Source organism: Sorex araneus, chromosome 9 (genome assembly GCF_027595985.1).
Source record: "Sorex araneus isolate mSorAra2 chromosome 9, mSorAra2.pri, whole genome shotgun sequence".
Classification (NCBI taxonomy): Eukaryota; Metazoa; Chordata; class Mammalia; order Eulipotyphla; family Soricidae; genus Sorex; species Sorex araneus.
This window is the reverse complement of record NC_073310.1, coordinates 58,520,258-58,539,104: the sequence shown is the minus strand read 5'-3', so window position 1 is coordinate 58,539,104 and position 18,847 is coordinate 58,520,258. Positions and strand designations below refer to the sequence as shown.

The following is an 18,847-nucleotide window of genomic DNA, read 5'->3' as shown; positions in this document are numbered from 1 at the left end:
TCTGCCGCCATCCCTGTCCTCGTTTCTGTGTCCTTCCAGCCCCCCTAAACAAAGCAGAACCAAAAAAAAACCAAAAAACAAAAACCTGGATTTCTCCATCTAGAACATTTTTCAAGGACTGGAAATGATGTAATTACATGTTCTTTCACAGTCATTTTACCTTAGCTGCTGTACTGTCTTTCCAGCCCTGATCTACATTATTTAAAAAAATTTTATATCGAATCACATTAATGTAACTGAGATCCACAGTTCAGCATTGTTCAAGGTTGGGTTTGAGTCATACAATGTTCTAATACCCCTTCCTTCACCAGTGTACATTTCGTACTACCAGTGAACCCAGTTCCCATCACCCCACTTGCTGGCGTGTTGTTCCCCGCGCCACCCCCTACCCACGCATGGCAGGCACTTTTATTCTCTCTTTGTTTTGGGTATTATTGTTTGCAATACAGATACTGACTATATTATTATCATTTTTTTCCTTTTTGGGTCACTCCCGGCGATGCACAGGGGTTACTCCTGGCTCATGCACTCAGGAATTACTTCTGGCAGTGCTCAAGGGACCATATGGGATGCTGGGAATCGAACCTGGGTCGGCTGCGTGCAAGGCAAATGCCCTACCTGCTGCGCTATCGCTCCAGCCCCCTGACTACATTATTTTTGTTGTCAAGTTTGTTTTAATTATTTTTGTCATATCTTTGTTATAACATGGAAGAAGATATATTGAAATATGTATGTCATTTATACCATTGGGATTCATGGTGTGTGTTTTTCCATAGAAACCTCTCCCCCTCCTCTAGGTATGAGCCTAGTGCATGCTGACTTTGAGAGCCGTGCCCATGCTCCCTCTCCACATCCCTTCCTCCTCTCCTTTAAGCCGCACCTGGTGGTGATCATTGCACAGGCCCAACTGTCATGTGACACCGAGGATCACTCTTGCCCTTTGAGCAGTCTCTCTCATCTCCTTTGCAGTTTTCTTTCTTCTTCTCCTTTATTTTGCTCGCTGTTTATTTTTGTTTATATATATATATATATATATATTTTTTTTTTTTTTTTTTTGACCAGGGCTTATTCCTGGCTCTGTGCTCAGGAATCATTCCTGGCTCAAGAAAAGAGCTTGGCTCAAGTTGAGGTGCGAAGACAGTAGCTATACCTGTCATTTGTTCTTTGCCAGGCTCTGTTAAGTGCTTAGTTTTTATTATCTCATTTAATCCTCACAGTAGTTTTACAAAGTAAGGGGTACAAATGCCCTTATTTTATAGCTGTACTAATGACCTAACAAATTCAGACTTGTGAAGACATATCTTGACCTTTTGTTTTAGAAAATCAGCCTGAACATTGTATATGTCTTGTTCAAGCTATAATCATGGAATTAGATTAACTGCATATGGCTCTTTGAGAAAATACTTTGTTTTATTTTATACAAAATAGTTTTGTTTTGGGGCCACACTGGATGGTGCTTGGGGACTACTTCTAGTGTTGTGCTTGAGGGTCATTCCTGGCCCTTTGCAGGGGATCATGTTGGTCTGAACCCAGGCTGCCTCCACACGAAGTGCCTTACAGTCCCCTGAGCCATCCGACTAGCCCCATTCAAACATTGTAATTATTTGTTTTGGTTTTGGGGCCACACCTAGGGATCATTCCAAGAAGGGATGGGAGACCATGTGGTCCCCGGGGGATTGAACTCAGGCTGGCCATGTGCAAGGCTAACGCCCTAAGCACAGTACTCAGGCTCTGCCCGGCCCCTGCTCCCCATTCAAACATTTGAAAAATCCATTTTGTGTGTGTTTGTGTGGTGGTGGGGGGATGTTGGGCCTTACCTGGAAGCACACGAGGCTATTCCTGACTCTGCTCAGCTGGATCCTGGTTGCTGAGGGGATCATCTGTGGTTTAGGGGGACGGGAAGAAGGGTGATCGCTGGTGTGACTGCATGCAGGACAAACACTGTACTGTTTGTGGTTGTTGGTTCTCTCTGGTTCTGATTTTAAACAATTTAACAGAAGTTTTATGACCAGATCGGAGCATTGTCTTATTGATAAACTTCTTCGTATATGTTTGTTCTTACCTTGAATAATCCATGAGTAATAAGTTATTCTTTTTTTGGTAGTAAAGAATTGCTAATTGCTGTTGAAACAGTATGTGCTATATAGCTTCTTAAGCACTTGACAAGTATTACTCATAGAAGAAGAAACTGAGAGTTTGTACCACTTCCAGTGATGGAGCTAGGTACTTTCTTTACTTCCAGAGATACTGTTGTAGAATACAATTATAAAATTCAGTGGATTTTTTGTTTTGTTTTGTTTGCTTTTGGTTTTTGAACCACACCCCCTGTGGTGCTCAGGGCTTACTCTAGGCGCTCTATTCAGGGGTCACCATAGGAGATGTTGGTTATCAAACTCCGGTTGGCTGCATGCAAGGCAAATGCTCTACCTACTGTACTGTTGTTCTGACCTTTTGATGGATGCTTTCTGATGAGGCTGTAAAACCATGCTCTTTTAGTTTTATTCATAGTTTAATGAGATTAGTGAGATTATGAACCAATAATTTAACTTATAAAAATAGTATCATTATGGTCTACAAAGGTTAATTTGGAAGCACTCATGTAGTGAGTAATTTTGTACATAGAAATAGGAAGGAAAGCTATGCATTGTTTTCAAAAATTGTTTTTATTTCTCTTTATAATGCATAGGTTTGGGCTGGAGTGATAGTACTGAGGGGACAGTTTTTGCCTTGCACACAGCAGGCCTGGGTTTGATCCCTGACATCCCATATGGCCCCCTAAGCTCTGCCAGGAGTAATTTTAATTGCAGAGCTGGGAGTAACCCCTGAGCACTGCTGGGTGTGACCCAAAAAAAGCAAAATAAATAGACTACACATGGCATTGATTTAATGACAAGTTCATACTTGAGTAAACCACACAGGAGGCTTATAAGTACCTCTTGACTATGATTTAAACTGTCACATTCTCTGTAACCATTTGCCCATGAAGTTTATGGGCTCTCTTGTCTCCTCACTGCCAGGTAGGACTATGTTTTAAACATAACAGTGCTACGGTCTTTCCACTCATTGGTCCTTTGTGGGGGGCAATGGTTGGGCCAGACCTGGTGAGCTCATGGCTTACTCCTGGCTCTATGCTCAGGGCTCACAGCTGGTGGTATTTGGGATACCATAGGAGGTGCTGGGGACTGAACTGGGGTTATCCACGTGTAAGGCATGTGCCTTGACTCCTCATTCTGTGTTTCTGTCCCCTCAGTAGCTTTCAACTATACAAATGGTACTCTTAGTAATCCTGGAGGGTGCACTCTCAGTATACCCTCATGCATAGAATACTGTACACGGTGATTTAGAGTTCTTTTTTAAATTTTATTTTATTGAGTCACCATGTGGAAAATTACAATGCTTTCAGGCTTAAGTCTCAGTTATACAATGCTGAAACAACCATCCCTTCACCAGTGCCCATATTCCACCACCAAAAAAACCCACACAACCCATCCCCCCAACTGATAAATTTCACTTTACTTTCTCTTTACTTTGGTTACATTCAATATTTCAGCAAAAACCTCATTATTATTGTTAGGAGTTCCCCACTTGAGTCAGACCTGTTGTGAAGAGATATGAGGCCACAATAGCGGCCGCGTGGTTTTGGATTTTTGTATTTTAGGAACTAAGTCCAGGGAAATTTCTTTCCCCTCCTGGGCAGGCATGGGGCCGCGGCTTAGTTCTCAGTCTGGAGACATTCTGCAAGGAGGTGCCCATACCAAAAGTAGTTTAGCTGGCCTCTGGAGTCATGCTCGTGCAGCTGCAGAGAGGCCGCACACATGCGGCCCCTGGGTTCACATCTCGGCGGAGATGATTTAGAGTTCTTGCCTTAGAAATATATAACTGGGCTACTAGTGAAATTTATTAATATTTTTTGTTTAGAAAGCTTTTCGTGTAGCTGTTCGTACCTGCTGTACTGTCTCTCCAACCTATTCTTATATTTTTACAGCGTTCTTTTCACACCATTTGTAGTGGTGTAGGTTTATAAAAGATGCTTAAGATGGTAATATTTACTTTGAGTTTATTTAGTTTGCTTCTTTGGGGCTGGTGGTAAATTTAAATTGTTACCCAGTTCATATCTGACTTTGAGTTAAAACCAAGCAGCAGTGCAAAAAGAATATAGTCTCCAGATAACACAACTTCCCAAAACATCGAAGGTCTTGTTGTAACCATACTGTTTTTTCCTTGTGTGCTTTCATATGCATAGAATGGTATCTACTTTTAAAGGTATATGCTTTTAAACCATCATTAAAAAAAATCCAAAATTATGAAAGCCGCGGTTTCCATAATACTTGATAGTAGCTCTTTGGTATCTGAAATTACAAAGTCAACTTCATTATAAATATTTCCTTCATTCTGTGTCAAAGTGAGGTAGAGCAAGAAGAGCAAGATTCCCAGACGCAGAGTCTTCTTGAATGACGAAGCTGCGAGTGTGTGAGTTCCACAGCCCCGTTGTGGTCCCTGGGAATGTGCACTAAGCACGGCTCTCCAACGTCCTGGCCACCTCTAGGATGATTCCTGGGAGATTGGCTTTTTGTAATATTTTTCCTTTTCTGTTTGTCCTATTCTGCCAAGAATGCAGCGCTGTTTGGTTTTGAAAACTTGATGTGGTCCTTAACTTTTTTTTTTCCCCTTCATTCTATTTTCTGTTTCGGCCAGTGGCCACTGTTTGCTACTTTGCAGTCAGCAGTGATGAGCGCGTGCTTGGCTCTGCCGCATCCTCGTCACTCCCCAAGAGGGATATTTCACTGCGCTGGGCAGCACATGGGAAAGGTACCCTCAGACAGACCCTGGAAGCTGCTTTCTTGCAAAATTCCCTCCCCTAATTTTGTCACTGTCACTGTCATCCCGTGGCTCATCGATTTGTTCGAGCGGGCACCAGTAACGTCTCTCATTGAGAGACTTATTGTTACTGTTTTTGGCATATCCAATGCGCATGGGTAGCTTGCCGGGCTCTCGAGAGGAGCGGAGGAATCGAACACGGGTCGGCTGCGTGAAAGGCGAAAGCCCAACCACTGTGCTATTGCTCCAGCCCCCCTAATTTTGTATTGGTCTTTAAAGATTTGAGAAATTTACCGCCCTTTTTACCTTGACTGTCTGTTTTAAACCAAAAGCCACCCTGGGCACCTCCCAAATGTTTTTCCCTGTTGAGAAGATCTTTGCCTTTGTGGCAGGGGATCACTGGCTGCTGGTGCTCCGGGGATGATAGTGTCAGCTCCCGGCTCCTCCTGTGCCGTCCCTTTAGCCTCAGGAGTTTCCGGTCATTCTCTTCGGTAGCCATCGCAACATCCTGTGTCATCTTGACAGTCCTTAATGTTCTTTCAAACTTAATGTAGTGTTACTTTAACCACATAATAATTGAAAGTGAATCCTGTTTTGCTGTATTTTTGCCTGCCCTCGACCCCCCCGCCCCTCCTAGCTTAGGTGACTCAGATTGGGTCTGCAGTTAGACTAGATTTTTTTGTTGATTGTTTTGGGCCACACCTGGCAATGCTCAGGGGTTGAGCATTGTTCTGGGTCTGCACTTGGGGGGGGGAGTGTTTGGGAGACCATAGAGGATTCTGGGGTCAAATCCGGGGCTTCTGCATGCAAGGACAGTGCCTTACTGGCTGTACTAGGGTGTCAGCCCTAGACTAGATTTTGGAGGTAGATGATACACCTGATGGGACACAGAGAGCTCCTAGAGGCCAGGCTTTTGATCCAGCCCAAGAATCTTGATCTCTTCTTTTAAGAAAACATTGACTGTCTGTGTTAGCCATAAAGAAATGTCGATTTCTTGGGTTAGCAGGCCCAGTCCTTTGAGTCGCAGCCTCAGTCCATTTTAGCAGTCCCGCGCCGCCCACAGTGTCATATAGAAATATACTTACCATGTTTTCCGAGTAAATTTTGCATTTTAAGTCTTTCCTTGCCTCATGTTATCTTCTGTGTTTTCTCCTCATATGAGTGAGATGATAGCGTAATGATTCCTATTGCGGAGAATGAAAGGTACAAGGAAGTAAGCCAAGTAATGTCTGAAGAATTTCATGGTGGTATATAGGTCAGAAAGGATTTGCATATATAAGCTAAATAATTACCATGCTGAAATTATAATTTCTAATTGACCACAGTAATCATGTGTTTGATGGCATTATGTGGTGAATTACTCAAAACACTGGTTTATCACATCATTAACTATACTTCCTCTTACTAGTAAAACTACTTGTTGTTATGCAGATTAATTCCCAACTTCTTATTTCTTTTGCTCATTCTTCGTACATATGCAGAGATTCCCACGTTGTTTCTTTAATATTTGAAAATTGTGTCCTGTTGGGTCCTACTGCTCTGCCTGATTCAGTTACTGGCTTATAGTTTGTGTCATGCAGTCTATTTACTTGCCAGAGTCAGCTTGATTTTTAGGTGAACGTTTTCCCAGCCTGTATCTGTTTCTTCCTTTGAGTCACTGACAACTTCTTAGCTGATCTCCTTTCTCCTCCCTCCCAACAGAGATTTCCATGCAGTACCGGCACGATGGAGCTTGTCCAACAACTAGTAAGTTGTCGAACTGGGTTAGTAACCCAGGCTTTTTGATTACTAATCTGGTGTTTTTTTTTTTTTCCTGGTATATTATGCCACCTCCAAGCCTCTAAATTTTAATTTTCTAAAATACAGTGTTTCTTAATAGATTTTTTTTGTTATACAGGCATATCTTAACATGCTGTTTGTTTGGTGTGTTCAGGATCCTTACTATATATAATTAAAGTGTGATCAAATTTTAATTAATTGTTGGCTTTTAAAAGTGGTAGTTCTTTTGCAGAACTGTGACTTGTTTCCTAGTGATGTATTTTGAGAATTTTTTTTATTTCTACTAGTACTGTTAATAGAAAGTTTCAGTACTTGTATATTGACACCGATTGCTTTCTTGCTTAGTTCTATGTATTTTTGAATCTGTTATACTGAAGTTTAGGAAATGGAAATAGTTGGTCAAGGCAGATGTTTTTCTTTATATTATTGAATGGTGACCAAAAGTGGATTTATCTATGTAGAATTGTATCATCTAGATACTTTTAGCATGAAATACATTTCATAGACTACTAAACATCTTTAAATGTGATTTTATTATTTATGTGTATTTATTATTAAGGTAATTGATCATAATTATGACAATATGGGTAGTATTATTTAATAAGTAATATGTTAGTAAATGAAATACAGTATTTAGAAATCCATACTAATGAAAAATTGAGCCAGACTTAGTTTTAATGTTTTAAGGACTAATAATGAGATACTGATATTTTTATTATACTGATTCAGTCTATGCCTGTGTATTTCTTTTGTATGTTTGAGAATGATCTTAACCTGAAGTCCTTTTTTCCTTACTTAAAAGCGTTCTCAGAGTTGCTGAATGCAATACACAATGGTAAGTTTTATTAGAATCTTCTCTGGTGGTTCGTTTATCACAAAGATTGCCTTTTATAGAGAATCCCCATTGAATGCGTGCATGTTCTATTGAGGAGGTGAAATCTAGCTCTGTAGTGAGTCAATTGTTCAACACCTCTAGTAGAAACTTCTGTAGTTTGCCTCCGGGAGGATAATAGGTCAATATAGTTCATCAGTTGCCTTTTATTGTTGCTTTGTAAGGAAAAATGATAATGGTGTTGTTCTAACATTATGAAAGTCTTTTCTCTTTATTTATTTATTTATTTTTTGCAAATGCTTCTCATTCTATCGTGTTCTCTTTTGACAATGTAGATAGTAACTGGTATAAAATCAGGAATCTGTGACTGCTTCTACTATTTTGGAATGTATATTTTCTGTTTAAATAAATACCTTTATTATTTTTAACTCTATGTTCCAGATAGTTAATCAGTGAAAAATAACCTTTTATGTGTTTAATTTCAAAGTGAGTTTTTATAGTGGACTTGTAATTGTAGGGTTGGGTTCTGAAATCAGGGTATAAATCAAGTCTGTAATTTTGCATTTTAACAGTATAATTATAAAGATTCTTTTTGTTGTTGTTTTATTGAAAAAATATTTGGACCACACCTGGCAATGCTCAGGGGTTAGTCCTGACTCTGCACTCAGGGTTTACTCCTGGCAGTGCCCAGGACCAGGTAGGATTCCAGGGATCTGTCCTGGGTTGCTGCAAGGCGGGTGACCTACATGGTGTACTCTCTCTCCAGCCCCCAAGGATGGTTATTTTTGAAAATAAGAGTTTTCCTTAATCCTTGATATTAGAAGAAGATACTTTTAAATCTAGTGTCATCTTTGTTGATTTTTAGTTATTAATATGGTTTTAAGATTTTCTAACAAGTCTTTATTTAATTTTATGAAATCTTGCATACCTTGCTAATATAGTTAAATTTGTGGTTGATTTGCATTATGTTTGGTTTATTGGTGTCAGATTTTTATAAATCCATAGCAGCACATCTAATGGCATGATGAGCATACACAGAGTTGGTCAGTATGGGAAATCTGTTTTATCAGTAATCAGTTTATTAAACAGTACATTTATTTAACTGTTTATTCTCTGTGTAATCTACAGCTGGGGAGTCAGATAATGAATGCTCCACATAATAGGAAATTTTTGAACATCTAGAGGAAATGGCAATGGAAGTTTTCTTGAATAAACTGAATCTGTTATTTTTTGGCTAAGAAATAGAAAAAACTAAAGAAACAGCATCCTTTTCAGTTTATATGGGTAAATTTAGATTTGCTCCTAAATTCTAGGAATATTAGAATTTGGGAGCATGCTGCAAGTTTGAAAATGATACACATTCAGGTAGAAAGGAAGAAGCTAATGATCATGAAAATTGTAAGAGAATTGCCATGTGAGCTCTTTGTTATTAATTGAACTCGTACTTGGATTGCATTAATTTGATGGGTCAGTTGTCATGCTGTTTGTATGTAATGTCTTGAGTTTAGTTGAGCAGTTTGTACTAACATTTTTGGTTTTGAGGTGTGCTAATTGTTAGCTATGACTTGCATATGTGAGACTCTGCATGCAGTTTCTGGCGATGCCCAAAGAATTGTGGTGCGGTGTAGTTCTGAGAGAAATTCTTGTGATAGTACAGTGAGCTATTTCTATCCCTAATGGAGAAAAATAAAATAAGTAATGAGGTTTATATTTTTATTTTAAGGACAAGTATAGATTAGGTTAAGAAGTGGTGCTTCAACTATGGTGAATTGAGGGGGTAGTTTCTTGGACTTTGCAAGAAAAAAAGTCTGTGTATGAGATTTTAACACCCAAAAATTTCTCTTGGGTGTTAGCTTTAAAAAAAAATATTTGTGATAAACTTTACTATCTCATAACTTTTTTTTTTTTTGGGTCATACCCACGGTGCACAGAGGTTACTGCTGGCTGTGCACTCAGGAATTACTCCTGATGGTGCTCAAGGGACCATATGGGATGCTGGGAATCGAACCAGGATTGGCCGCGTGCAAGACAAAAGCTGTACCCACTGTGCTGTCACTGCAGCCCCTCATAACCATTTTTAAAGTGCAGTTCAGTGTTTAGTATATTTAGAAATATTAAATGTGCAGTTTAGGAGTATTAAATATAGTACTGTTGTCTACTGTCAGTCTCCGAAACATTTTTTATCTTATAGAATTGAAATGTAGTCATTAACAGAAGTTTTAAAATTCTCTCTTTTGCACTGCAGGCCCTGATACCCAACTTTCTCCTATCTGTTTATATGGAGTTGGTTATTCTAGATACCTCATGAGTAGAGTGGATGTATCTTTACGATTTGTTGTCAGTACATGTTTGTATCCCTGTTTGAGTTTGGGGGGCATTCCCAGTTGTGGTGGTCATGCTATTGACAGGATACATGAGATCGCTCAGGGGAACATGGTATACAGGAGATTAAGCCAAAGCACAGGACCCAGCCTTTGGAGCCGCCTATCTTATAAGTGTATTTTGTATACTTAATTTATGTGCCAATATACCCAGGCGCATGTAAAAAATTTTCTGAGTGGAAATTTAAGAAGCTTTGCTTTTTAGAATGTGTTAATTTCTTTTTTCAGTTTCTTTAAAGATTTGTTCTTTTGTTTTGGGCCACACCTGACTGTGCTCAGGGGTTACTGTTGGCTCTGCACTCTGGAATCACTCCTGGCAGCGCTCAGGGATAGAACCCTGGCCAGCCACGTGCAAGGCAAATGCCCTTCTTTCTATACTATGTCTTTGGCCCCAATTTCTTTTTTTTTTAAAGGATGAATAATGTTTCATTGTGTATATGTACATATGTACCATTGTCTTGTTTATGCATTGCCTTTGATGGACATTTGTATTCCTGCTTTTGAATTTGTCAGTAAGCTGCTTTGGACTTGGGGTCTGTGATTACTCTGTTTGAAGCCCTATTTTAGGCAGAAAAGAGCATTTTTGGGAAGTAACTGCAGTACACATTTCCACTAGTAGTGCAGAAGGTTTATTATTTTGGCATACCAACTATTAGCTTTATATATATTTTATTGATTTATCAAACAAAAACCTTAAGACTTGTTCCTCGGGGTAGAAAGTGAATAACTTAAAATCTTTTATTTTTTTTCTATAGCTGGTGTAGCAAGTTATCTTAGAATTGAAACTGTATAAATTTATTGCCTTACTATTCTGTGGCTTAGAAGTTTCACATGGCCCTTAGAAGTTTCACTTGGCCCTCACCGGGTTAACATTTGAAGTACTGTCGGGCTTTGTTCCTTGCCTTCTGTTTCTTCTGGAGCTGTCTGCCTTTCCTGCCTGGGGTGTTACACTCCTCCACCCCCAAAGCCGGCAGTCTTGGGCGGGCTCCTCTCAAGGGTCTGTTCTCATATTCAAAGATCAGCAGGACTCTCATCGTTAGATTGGACTCCCCCAGACAATCCGGGATAATCTCCCCATTTCAGGGTGCTTAATGCGAGAACATTTGTGTAGTACCTTTCACCATGTAAAGCAACACTCCAGGTGCTGGACATTAAGGCCGGCTGTCTCTGAGAGAAGGAGTCATTAGTTTGCCAGCCAGTCACGACTCTTCTGATGATTTTACTTTAGGAGGTGTGTAAATCATTTTTAAGGCTAGGTTTTGTTATTGGCATCTAATACACACCCACATGTTCTTAAAATGAAATTAAACTTGGGGGGGCAGTACCAGGGGTTGAACCCAGGTCTTGTGCATGCAAGGCAAGTAAACGTGACTTCTTCTGAGCTGTGCCCTGGGCTCCTTTGCCATGGCTTCCCGTCTGTGACCACGGTGTTGTGGTGCTTGCTTCTCTCCCCACCCCTCTTCAGACACTTGTTTTTGTTTCTGTGGCATGTGTTTTAATCATGCTTGTCTCATATTGGTGAAACTTTAAAAAAAATAAAAGTTGGGGGCTGGAGCGATAGCACAGCGGGTAAAGTGTTTGCCTTGCACGCGGCCGACCCGGGTTCGATTCCCAGCATCCCATATGGTCCCCTGAGCACGGCCAGGAGTAATTCCTGAGTGCAGAGCCAGGAGTGACCCCTGAGCATCGCGCTGGGTGTGACCCAAAAAGCAAAAAAAATAAAAATAAAAAATAAAAATAAAATAATAAAAGTTAAGCAGAATTGGTATATTTTGGTGGGGGTGTTTGGGCCACACCCCTTGGTGCTGAAGGCTCTCTCCTGGCTCTGTGCCTGGGCATCAGTGCTGGCCAGGCTCAGGAGCCGTAGGGGGGCCCAGGGATCAAACCTGGCTTGGCCTCCTGCAAGGCATGCAAGCACCCCACCCACTGCACTCTGTGTGGCTCCACAAAATAACTTTTATTGAAAGAAATTTAGAGAAATAGGAGTTAAGGGAAGGAGGAGCGATCAGGAGAGAACATGGGCTTCTCCAGAGAGGAAAAAACTTCACACATAGATGATAATTAAAACAAAACAAAAATTCCATTAGTTGAGACTTTTTAAATATGAAGACCAAGGAAGTAATGTACACTGATAATCATAGATTTTGTGTTTTTAAGTTTTACTTAGCGTATTAAAAAAATCTAAAAGTTTTTGTAGTGATAGGTAACCTGGTTCCACAAGTGCTAAAGTATTTGGGTTGAGGTACAAAGTTACAGCACCCTCAGCACCACCATCGGCCCCGAGACGCTCCCGCGCTGCATGCAGGGCAGTGCTGGGCTGTCTCGGTTTATTCAGCGCAGCCAGGGACTTGCCGTGAGATGCTCCTTATGGCCTCGGCTCGAATCTCTACGGGACACAGAGGAGTGGGACCATCTGCTATTTAACTTTCTCCCTCAGACTTAAGTTTTTTAACACGACCCTGTCCGGTCTGTTGCAGGTGAAGCACAGCACAGTATTTCATCTTTCCTTAGAGCTGTTTCGTGTTCCTTTCTGTATATGTGCAGGGACTTTGTCCACTCACCTGTCTCTGGGCTTTTGGCCGGTTTCCGTATCCTGCTCATGGGACTCAGTGCTGCACTGAACGTCAGCTTACATGTAGCTTTTCAAATAAAAGGGTTTTTTTTTTTTTTTTTTTTTGTGTGTGTGTGTGTGTGTGTGTGTGTGTAGATGTCAAGAATAACATTTTGGGGTCATGAAACTTCTGGATCAGATGAAAATTGCTTGTATGTCCCAGGAGTTTTCACATCCTCTGCTTTCTCCACCCCCCAACGTCTGCATACAGTTTCCTGCTGGGACTGACCCAGAGGACATTCCTCCCAGCGGGGCGGGAGGCGCCCTTCTATAGCACATCCCTTTCACACTGGTTGCTTCCAGTTCTTCATGCCACCCTCTCTGCTATTTCCACTTGCATTTCCCTCATAAGTGACAAAAACACTGGTCTGTTTGTCATTGGCTAAGAGTTTCATCTTAATTTCATGATTTTCTTAGAGAATCTTAGGTGGTAGTTATTTGGGTGTTTGTATATTATCCCATATGCTTTTGAAAATGGGATTTTCAGCAAGAAAAAAAATATCAAAGAGAAAATACCTTGGAAAACATTTCACGTAGTTTTAAAAAATTACCTCAGTGGGATTAATTTTACGTGATCAGATTTTTTAAATTTTTTTATTTTGCGTTGGGGGGGTGGGGACACACACACCTTAGGAGTTAGAAGTAACTCCTGGCTTTGTGCTTATCAGTTATTCTTTGTAGGCTCAGGGGGCCATATAGGATGCAGGGAATTGGAACCCAGATGTGCCATGTGTGAGGCAAGCACCCTTGACTAGAAAAATTTTGGAAAAACAAGTGAAAGAAATAACACTGAAAGTACTGTTCCAACAAAGGAAAAAGAAAACAGAAAAAGATGGGAAACTTTAAAAGATTGCTTAGGCAAAGTAGCAATTTACATATTGTAAAGAAACATGGATGGTAAATTTAAAATAGTAGCTGTGAAGTTAGGGCTTTGCTTTTCCTAATACTCAGACTTATGGCTGTGCCTCAGAACTAGCTAGCGTGATGAAGATAGTCTTGATTTTATGATATTATACTATAAGTGTAGCTCACCTATTTAGGGTAAGTTTACTTAAAAGGCTTATAGTAACCAGTAAAAACTAACGATCATCAATCTTGTTTTCATTTTTCTGCTTCTGATAGAGGTTTTGCTCTAATGCTTTCCAGGCTCTTAATATATTTATTTACAAGGGTTATCAGACTACAAACTTATTTGTAGTAAGAGCTGAATTTTACTCAGAGCTCTATTTCATCACTTAAGTTCATCATTTAGTAGATCCTATAAGTATTTGTTGAATAAATTGTCAGTAGCTCCACAGTCCTTGAATAAGTTTCATTTTCACATATTTTTCATAATATGCTTATTTCTACTGGAAATCAGACTGCATTAAACAATTTAATTTCCCTCAGAGTAGTAACTTGTTCTTGGCTGTTGTAATAAAGTTACTTCTTTGTCTTGGCAATTCTCACTTTTAATAAAAATTTGAAATAGTAGATTAAAGAAGCTAAAGAGCTTAGATCTATTTTCACAGCAGTATATTGCTAATTGATTTCTGTGCCCCATTTACTATGCTTTTAAATTCCCTTTAATTATAGTGCTTATAGTTTACCATGACCATGCTCATTACACAAATCTCATTTGACGGTGGAAACAAAGTCAGCCAATTATTCATAGTGATCTGCTATGGGATCGAGGATAAGTACGAGTTCTAATTGATTTTAGGGGCGCACATTCTCCATGAATGGGAATACTGCTCAGGTTTGTCAGAATAGTTTGTGGGGAACTACTTGGCTTGTTTCATTTCAGGGATGCACTGAGAAGCTGGGAACCAGAACTAGTACTGAGATAGTACTGGAAGGCGATGTTGTTGCTGTGAGCAGTGTGGAGATTGTGGACCATTAATCTAGATGATCCTGGGCTCATTTAAAAAAAAAATTACAGTTGAGACTGCAGTGATAGCACAGGGGGTAGGGCAGCCTCACACGGCAACCTGGATTCAGTCTCTAGCACCACACCACAGTTGAATTTTTTTCCTTTCTTCCCATTCTTATCAATAAATGATTAATTGGTATATTATTTTCATACAGTAAATTGTTGCATTCCAAGTAACATACAGGTTGTTTGTTTGTTTGTTTTTTGGTTTTCCTGTATTTGGGGGCCACCCTGGGCAATATTCCAGGCAGCTCCTGGCTGAGTGAGAGGTGAGTCCCTCCAGGATGGTGCCAGGGATCATTCACAGGGAATCACACCTGTTCTCCTGCTGCAGAGCACGGCCTGCGCCGGTTGGACTGTGATTCTGGACCAAATGTAATTGTTCGTTGCAGTGTTTATCCTGTGTAGAAAGGAATTACTGTATTGCATTGCTAAGCAGTTTAAGACTCATTTGTTTGCATGCATAAATATGTAGAAAGACAGTAACGATTCTTTGTGAGTCAAAGCTTCCGGACTACTTGGTCTCTGAGATCACTATAGGATCCTGGAAAATAGCCTTCAAATACTCTTAAGTGATAAACATAGAGGATAATAACATTTGGATGGTGAATCAGCCACTGGGGAGAAGAGGTAATTTTCAGTATGCATGTTAACTACTTCAACACAAATTCAATTTATAGGCTTCTCATTGAAACGGAAAGAGACAGAACCTGGAATTTCTATTCAGTGAATGAATCAGCATGAATAGAGATGAATTTTAAGACTTAGTTTTAAATTAAGTAAATGGTAATGCTATTAATAATCTTGTTAGACTATTCACTTTTAAATTGTAATGAAAAAATTATACTGACTTCTAAGCATTTTAGGTAATTTTTTAACATTTAATCTTACCAATTCTATCATCCTAGTCACCTCTTAATTTCTTGTTCCAGATCTGTAGTGCTAGGTTTTAGAAACTGATTATTAAAAATTGAAAATTATGGAGTGGAGAGATTGTCACTGGCCTCTCATGCAGGGGACTGTGCTTCGGTCCCCAGGGCTGTATATTATCCCCTCAGCACTATCACAGGTCCTGCCCGAGCACAGAGCCTGGAGTGATCCTTGAGCACTGCCAAGTGCAGCCCCGAAGCCCAGAACCCCCTCCTCCCTTTGTTAAACATGACCTTTCTTGAGACCAAAATGACAGATAACACGAACAAGCATAAACTTAACTTTATAATTATTTACCATAACTTCAACATGGTTCAAAAAAGATTCAGTTTTTTTTATATATTTAGTATTAAGTAAAAAAATATTTATGCACAGGAATTACTTCTGGTGGTGCTCGTGGGACCATATGGAATGCTGGGAATTGAACCCGGGTTGGCCAAGTGCAAGGCAAATGCCATACCTGCTGTGTTGTCGCTTCAGCCCCAAGATTCAGTTTCAAATTAATCTTGATGTAGCTTGGAGAACTTATCCGATAGAAAAACAATTGTAGTCACACCGAATATTATCTGAAAAGAATTCTACATTGTCTTCAACCTTTGTTTGGGTCAGCTTGTTTTATTTTTCCCCTTTTATTCAAAACAAAAATCTGGACCAGAGAGACAGTCCAGTGGGTAAGGTGTTGCCTTGCCCTCAGTTTGATTCATAACACCACATTTCACACCCGCTCACTCTTCTGGAGTGACCCTGAGCACAGAGGCAGGAATAAGGCCTGAGTATTGCTGGGTGTACCTCCTGGATTTGATTCTCAAATGATATTTAGGAGGCTCAGCAGTCAATGTAAAAATGTATGTGTGATACATTTTCTTAATACTAAATATAAAGCAATTATATATATATATGTGTGTGTGTGTGTGTGTGCGTGTGTACATACCTATAGCATAGAAGACTAGTACATAGCAAAGAACCGTCAATTTCTGACTGTATGGTTGTTTTATGGTGTTAAATTCTAATTGGTAGAGTCAGATATAAATGAGTAATTATAGAATAAAATGTTAGACAAAATTATCATAGGTTATGTTAAAATTACAGGCTTGAGTGTAGTTTTTATTTCTTATCTTTATTTTATAGAAATAAATGTGTTCATTACTTCTATTTGTATTTAAATCATAGAAAACCTTTAATGAAGAATGACAAATTGTTTTAGTGACTGCCATATCTAATAAGATTATGTTGTTTGCTTTAATTAACCATTTTCTCCCCCACTAAACCTACCTTTTAATTTTCTTAAGCTAAAAAAGCCGGGAGAAAATGTTTGTGTCAGTGCCCTTCCTGCTCTTTCCCGAGTAGGTGGTTAGCGGTACTAATTCGGGGCCGGCCCGAGAGAGCTGAGCGCACGCTCTGCGGGCAGGAGGCAGGAGGCCCACGTTTGCTGCCCGCCCTGTGGGCTTCCCTGTGCTCCTCCCCAACCCCCACCCCCTCAACCAGAAAAGCAGTGAAAATGTCGTATCTCCTCGCTCACAGACTTCAATTAATTTCTCCGGTTGGGGATGAAGCCGTAATTTCACATAAAGCAGCACCCTCCGCAGTTGAGCTCTCCCCGGGCTGGCTCCTGGTTTTCAGTCTGTCTGGATCCAGTGGGGTTTTTGGGTGCCACTCCTGGCTTATGCTTGGAGGCCATCTGGTGGGTCACTGTTGGTGGTTCTCAGGGGTCCCGTATGGTATTGGGGACAGAACTCCAACCTTTCGCACTGTCTCCCAGGCAGTGTTTCTTTTTGTTTGTTTTGTATTTTGCGGGTGGGGTGGCTCACCCTGTGTGCTCGGGAGCTGCTCCCGCAGTGCGCCGATGGGACCCGGCTGCCCCGTGCACAGCGTGCCCTGCGGCCTTCAGGCCGTTCCTTCTGCTGCCGTGAAACACGCTGGGTACAGAGTGCTCGGCACTGCTGTTACACACGTGGCCATAGTTCTTGTTCAGATCTCATTTTCCACATCCCCAATATAGTGCATGTTTTTGCCCTTTCCAGAAGAGAAAACCTACTCGTCTCCCAGTTCTGCAGACTGCTGGAGTTGGTCCACTCTCCTTTTTCTCTAGCCTCTCTGCCATCAGAGATTTCTTCTGTTTCTCTGCCCTCCTGTTTCTGCCATCTCAGACACCTCTCTGTTATGTTTCTTTACCTTCTTTTACAATTTACCTTTGCCCACTCTTAACAAACAATGGTATGGCATATCTTCTCTTGAAATTATCTGTGTAATTTTAACCCTTTTTTACACTCATCTCTTTATGCATATTAGTTTGTTATTTTATCTCTTAAGAACTTTTGAGCAGCCAGAGCAATAATACACAGTTAGGGGCACTGACTTGCACATGGCCAATGCTGGCATCCCAAATGGTCTCTCAAGCCCCACCAGGAGTTATTTCCAAGTTCAGAGCCTGGAGTAGCCCCTGAGCATCACAGGATATGGCTCAGAATCAAAAGCCCTTTCCAAACCAAAACCTTATCCAATGCCTCTAAGGAGAACAATTAAGGTCATTTCCAGGACTAGGTAAACCAGACTAAATAGGTTCCTAATATTATTGCCATAAGGTGTGACCGTAAGGTGTGACCATTTTCCGCCCTTGTTCGTGAGCAGTTGAGATTTAAATAGTCAGGAGCGCTACTTTGATTTTTTTAAAAAAAAATTGTTTTGGGTCCCACATGGAATGAGAAGGGAGCAGTTACTGTCACTGTGTTAACTTCTAGAAAAGAGTATTTGGTATTTGCGGATGTTGGTAAGGGAAGCTTTATAAGGCTTGATAATTTACTTAATTACATATTCTTCAAGACCTTTCCATTAATTTACTTTGGTTTGTCTGCTGAATTAGCGACCTGATATGGTACTGGTTTTGGCCTCCCAAGTAGTTTGAAAAGTAGGGATTCTTGTTGGTGAACACGGATGCTTCTGTCATTGGACACAGGTATATGGTGTCTTATACATACATCAATTTAATTCAGCTGCATTGGGGCACACTCAAAAGCTTTGGTCTTGAACATGCTCAGACTCTTCTCGGATCGCCATGTCTGCATCTCTTGTACATTTTTCAGTCTGTATAGCTATAGCTTTTTTTTTTTTTTTTTTTTGCTTTTTGGGTCACATCCAGTGATGCTCAGGGGTCACTCCTGGCTCTGCACTCAGGAATTACCCCTGGCAGTGCTCAGGGGACCATATGGGATGCTGGGAATTGAACCCGGGTCGGCCGCGTGCAAGGCAAACGCCCTACCCGCTGTGCTATCGCTCCAGCCCCTGTATTTAGCATCTTTCCTGGCCTTTCGGCACCTTACACAGCTTACGGTTCCTCCTTTTTTCCCTCTCTTATCTTGGCTTCTGTGACACTGCTCTCGGAGTTTTATTTTTCTCCCCCTGATTTCAGTTATTTCACAAAATTCTCATCAACTCACCATCCTTTTACTTTGTTCTAGGCTCCTTTTCTCTTTCACAGAGATTCACTATTCTTGTTCACATTTTGTCACTTTGGTAAATGGCATTTCTCTTTTTCTGGGGGGGAACACACCCAGTGGAGCTTAGGGGTCGCTCATGGTGGTACTTAA

General features: G+C 40.6%; 1 protein-coding gene across 5 annotated transcripts in view; it reads left to right on the top strand.

The window, feature by feature from the left end:
* Positions 1–18,847, top strand: part of MLLT10 (MLLT10 histone lysine methyltransferase DOT1L cofactor) — a 116,077-nt gene that overhangs the window by 66,709 nt on the left and 30,521 nt on the right. For all 5 annotated transcript variants that reach the window (XM_055147189.1, XM_055147188.1, XM_055147186.1 and 2 more), the window contains 2 exons: positions 6,520–6,564; positions 7,400–7,432. In XM_055147189.1, the coding sequence (XP_055003164.1) occupies positions 6,520–6,564; positions 7,400–7,432 (78 nt within the window). The remainder of the gene's footprint in view (positions 1–6,519; positions 6,565–7,399; positions 7,433–18,847) is intronic.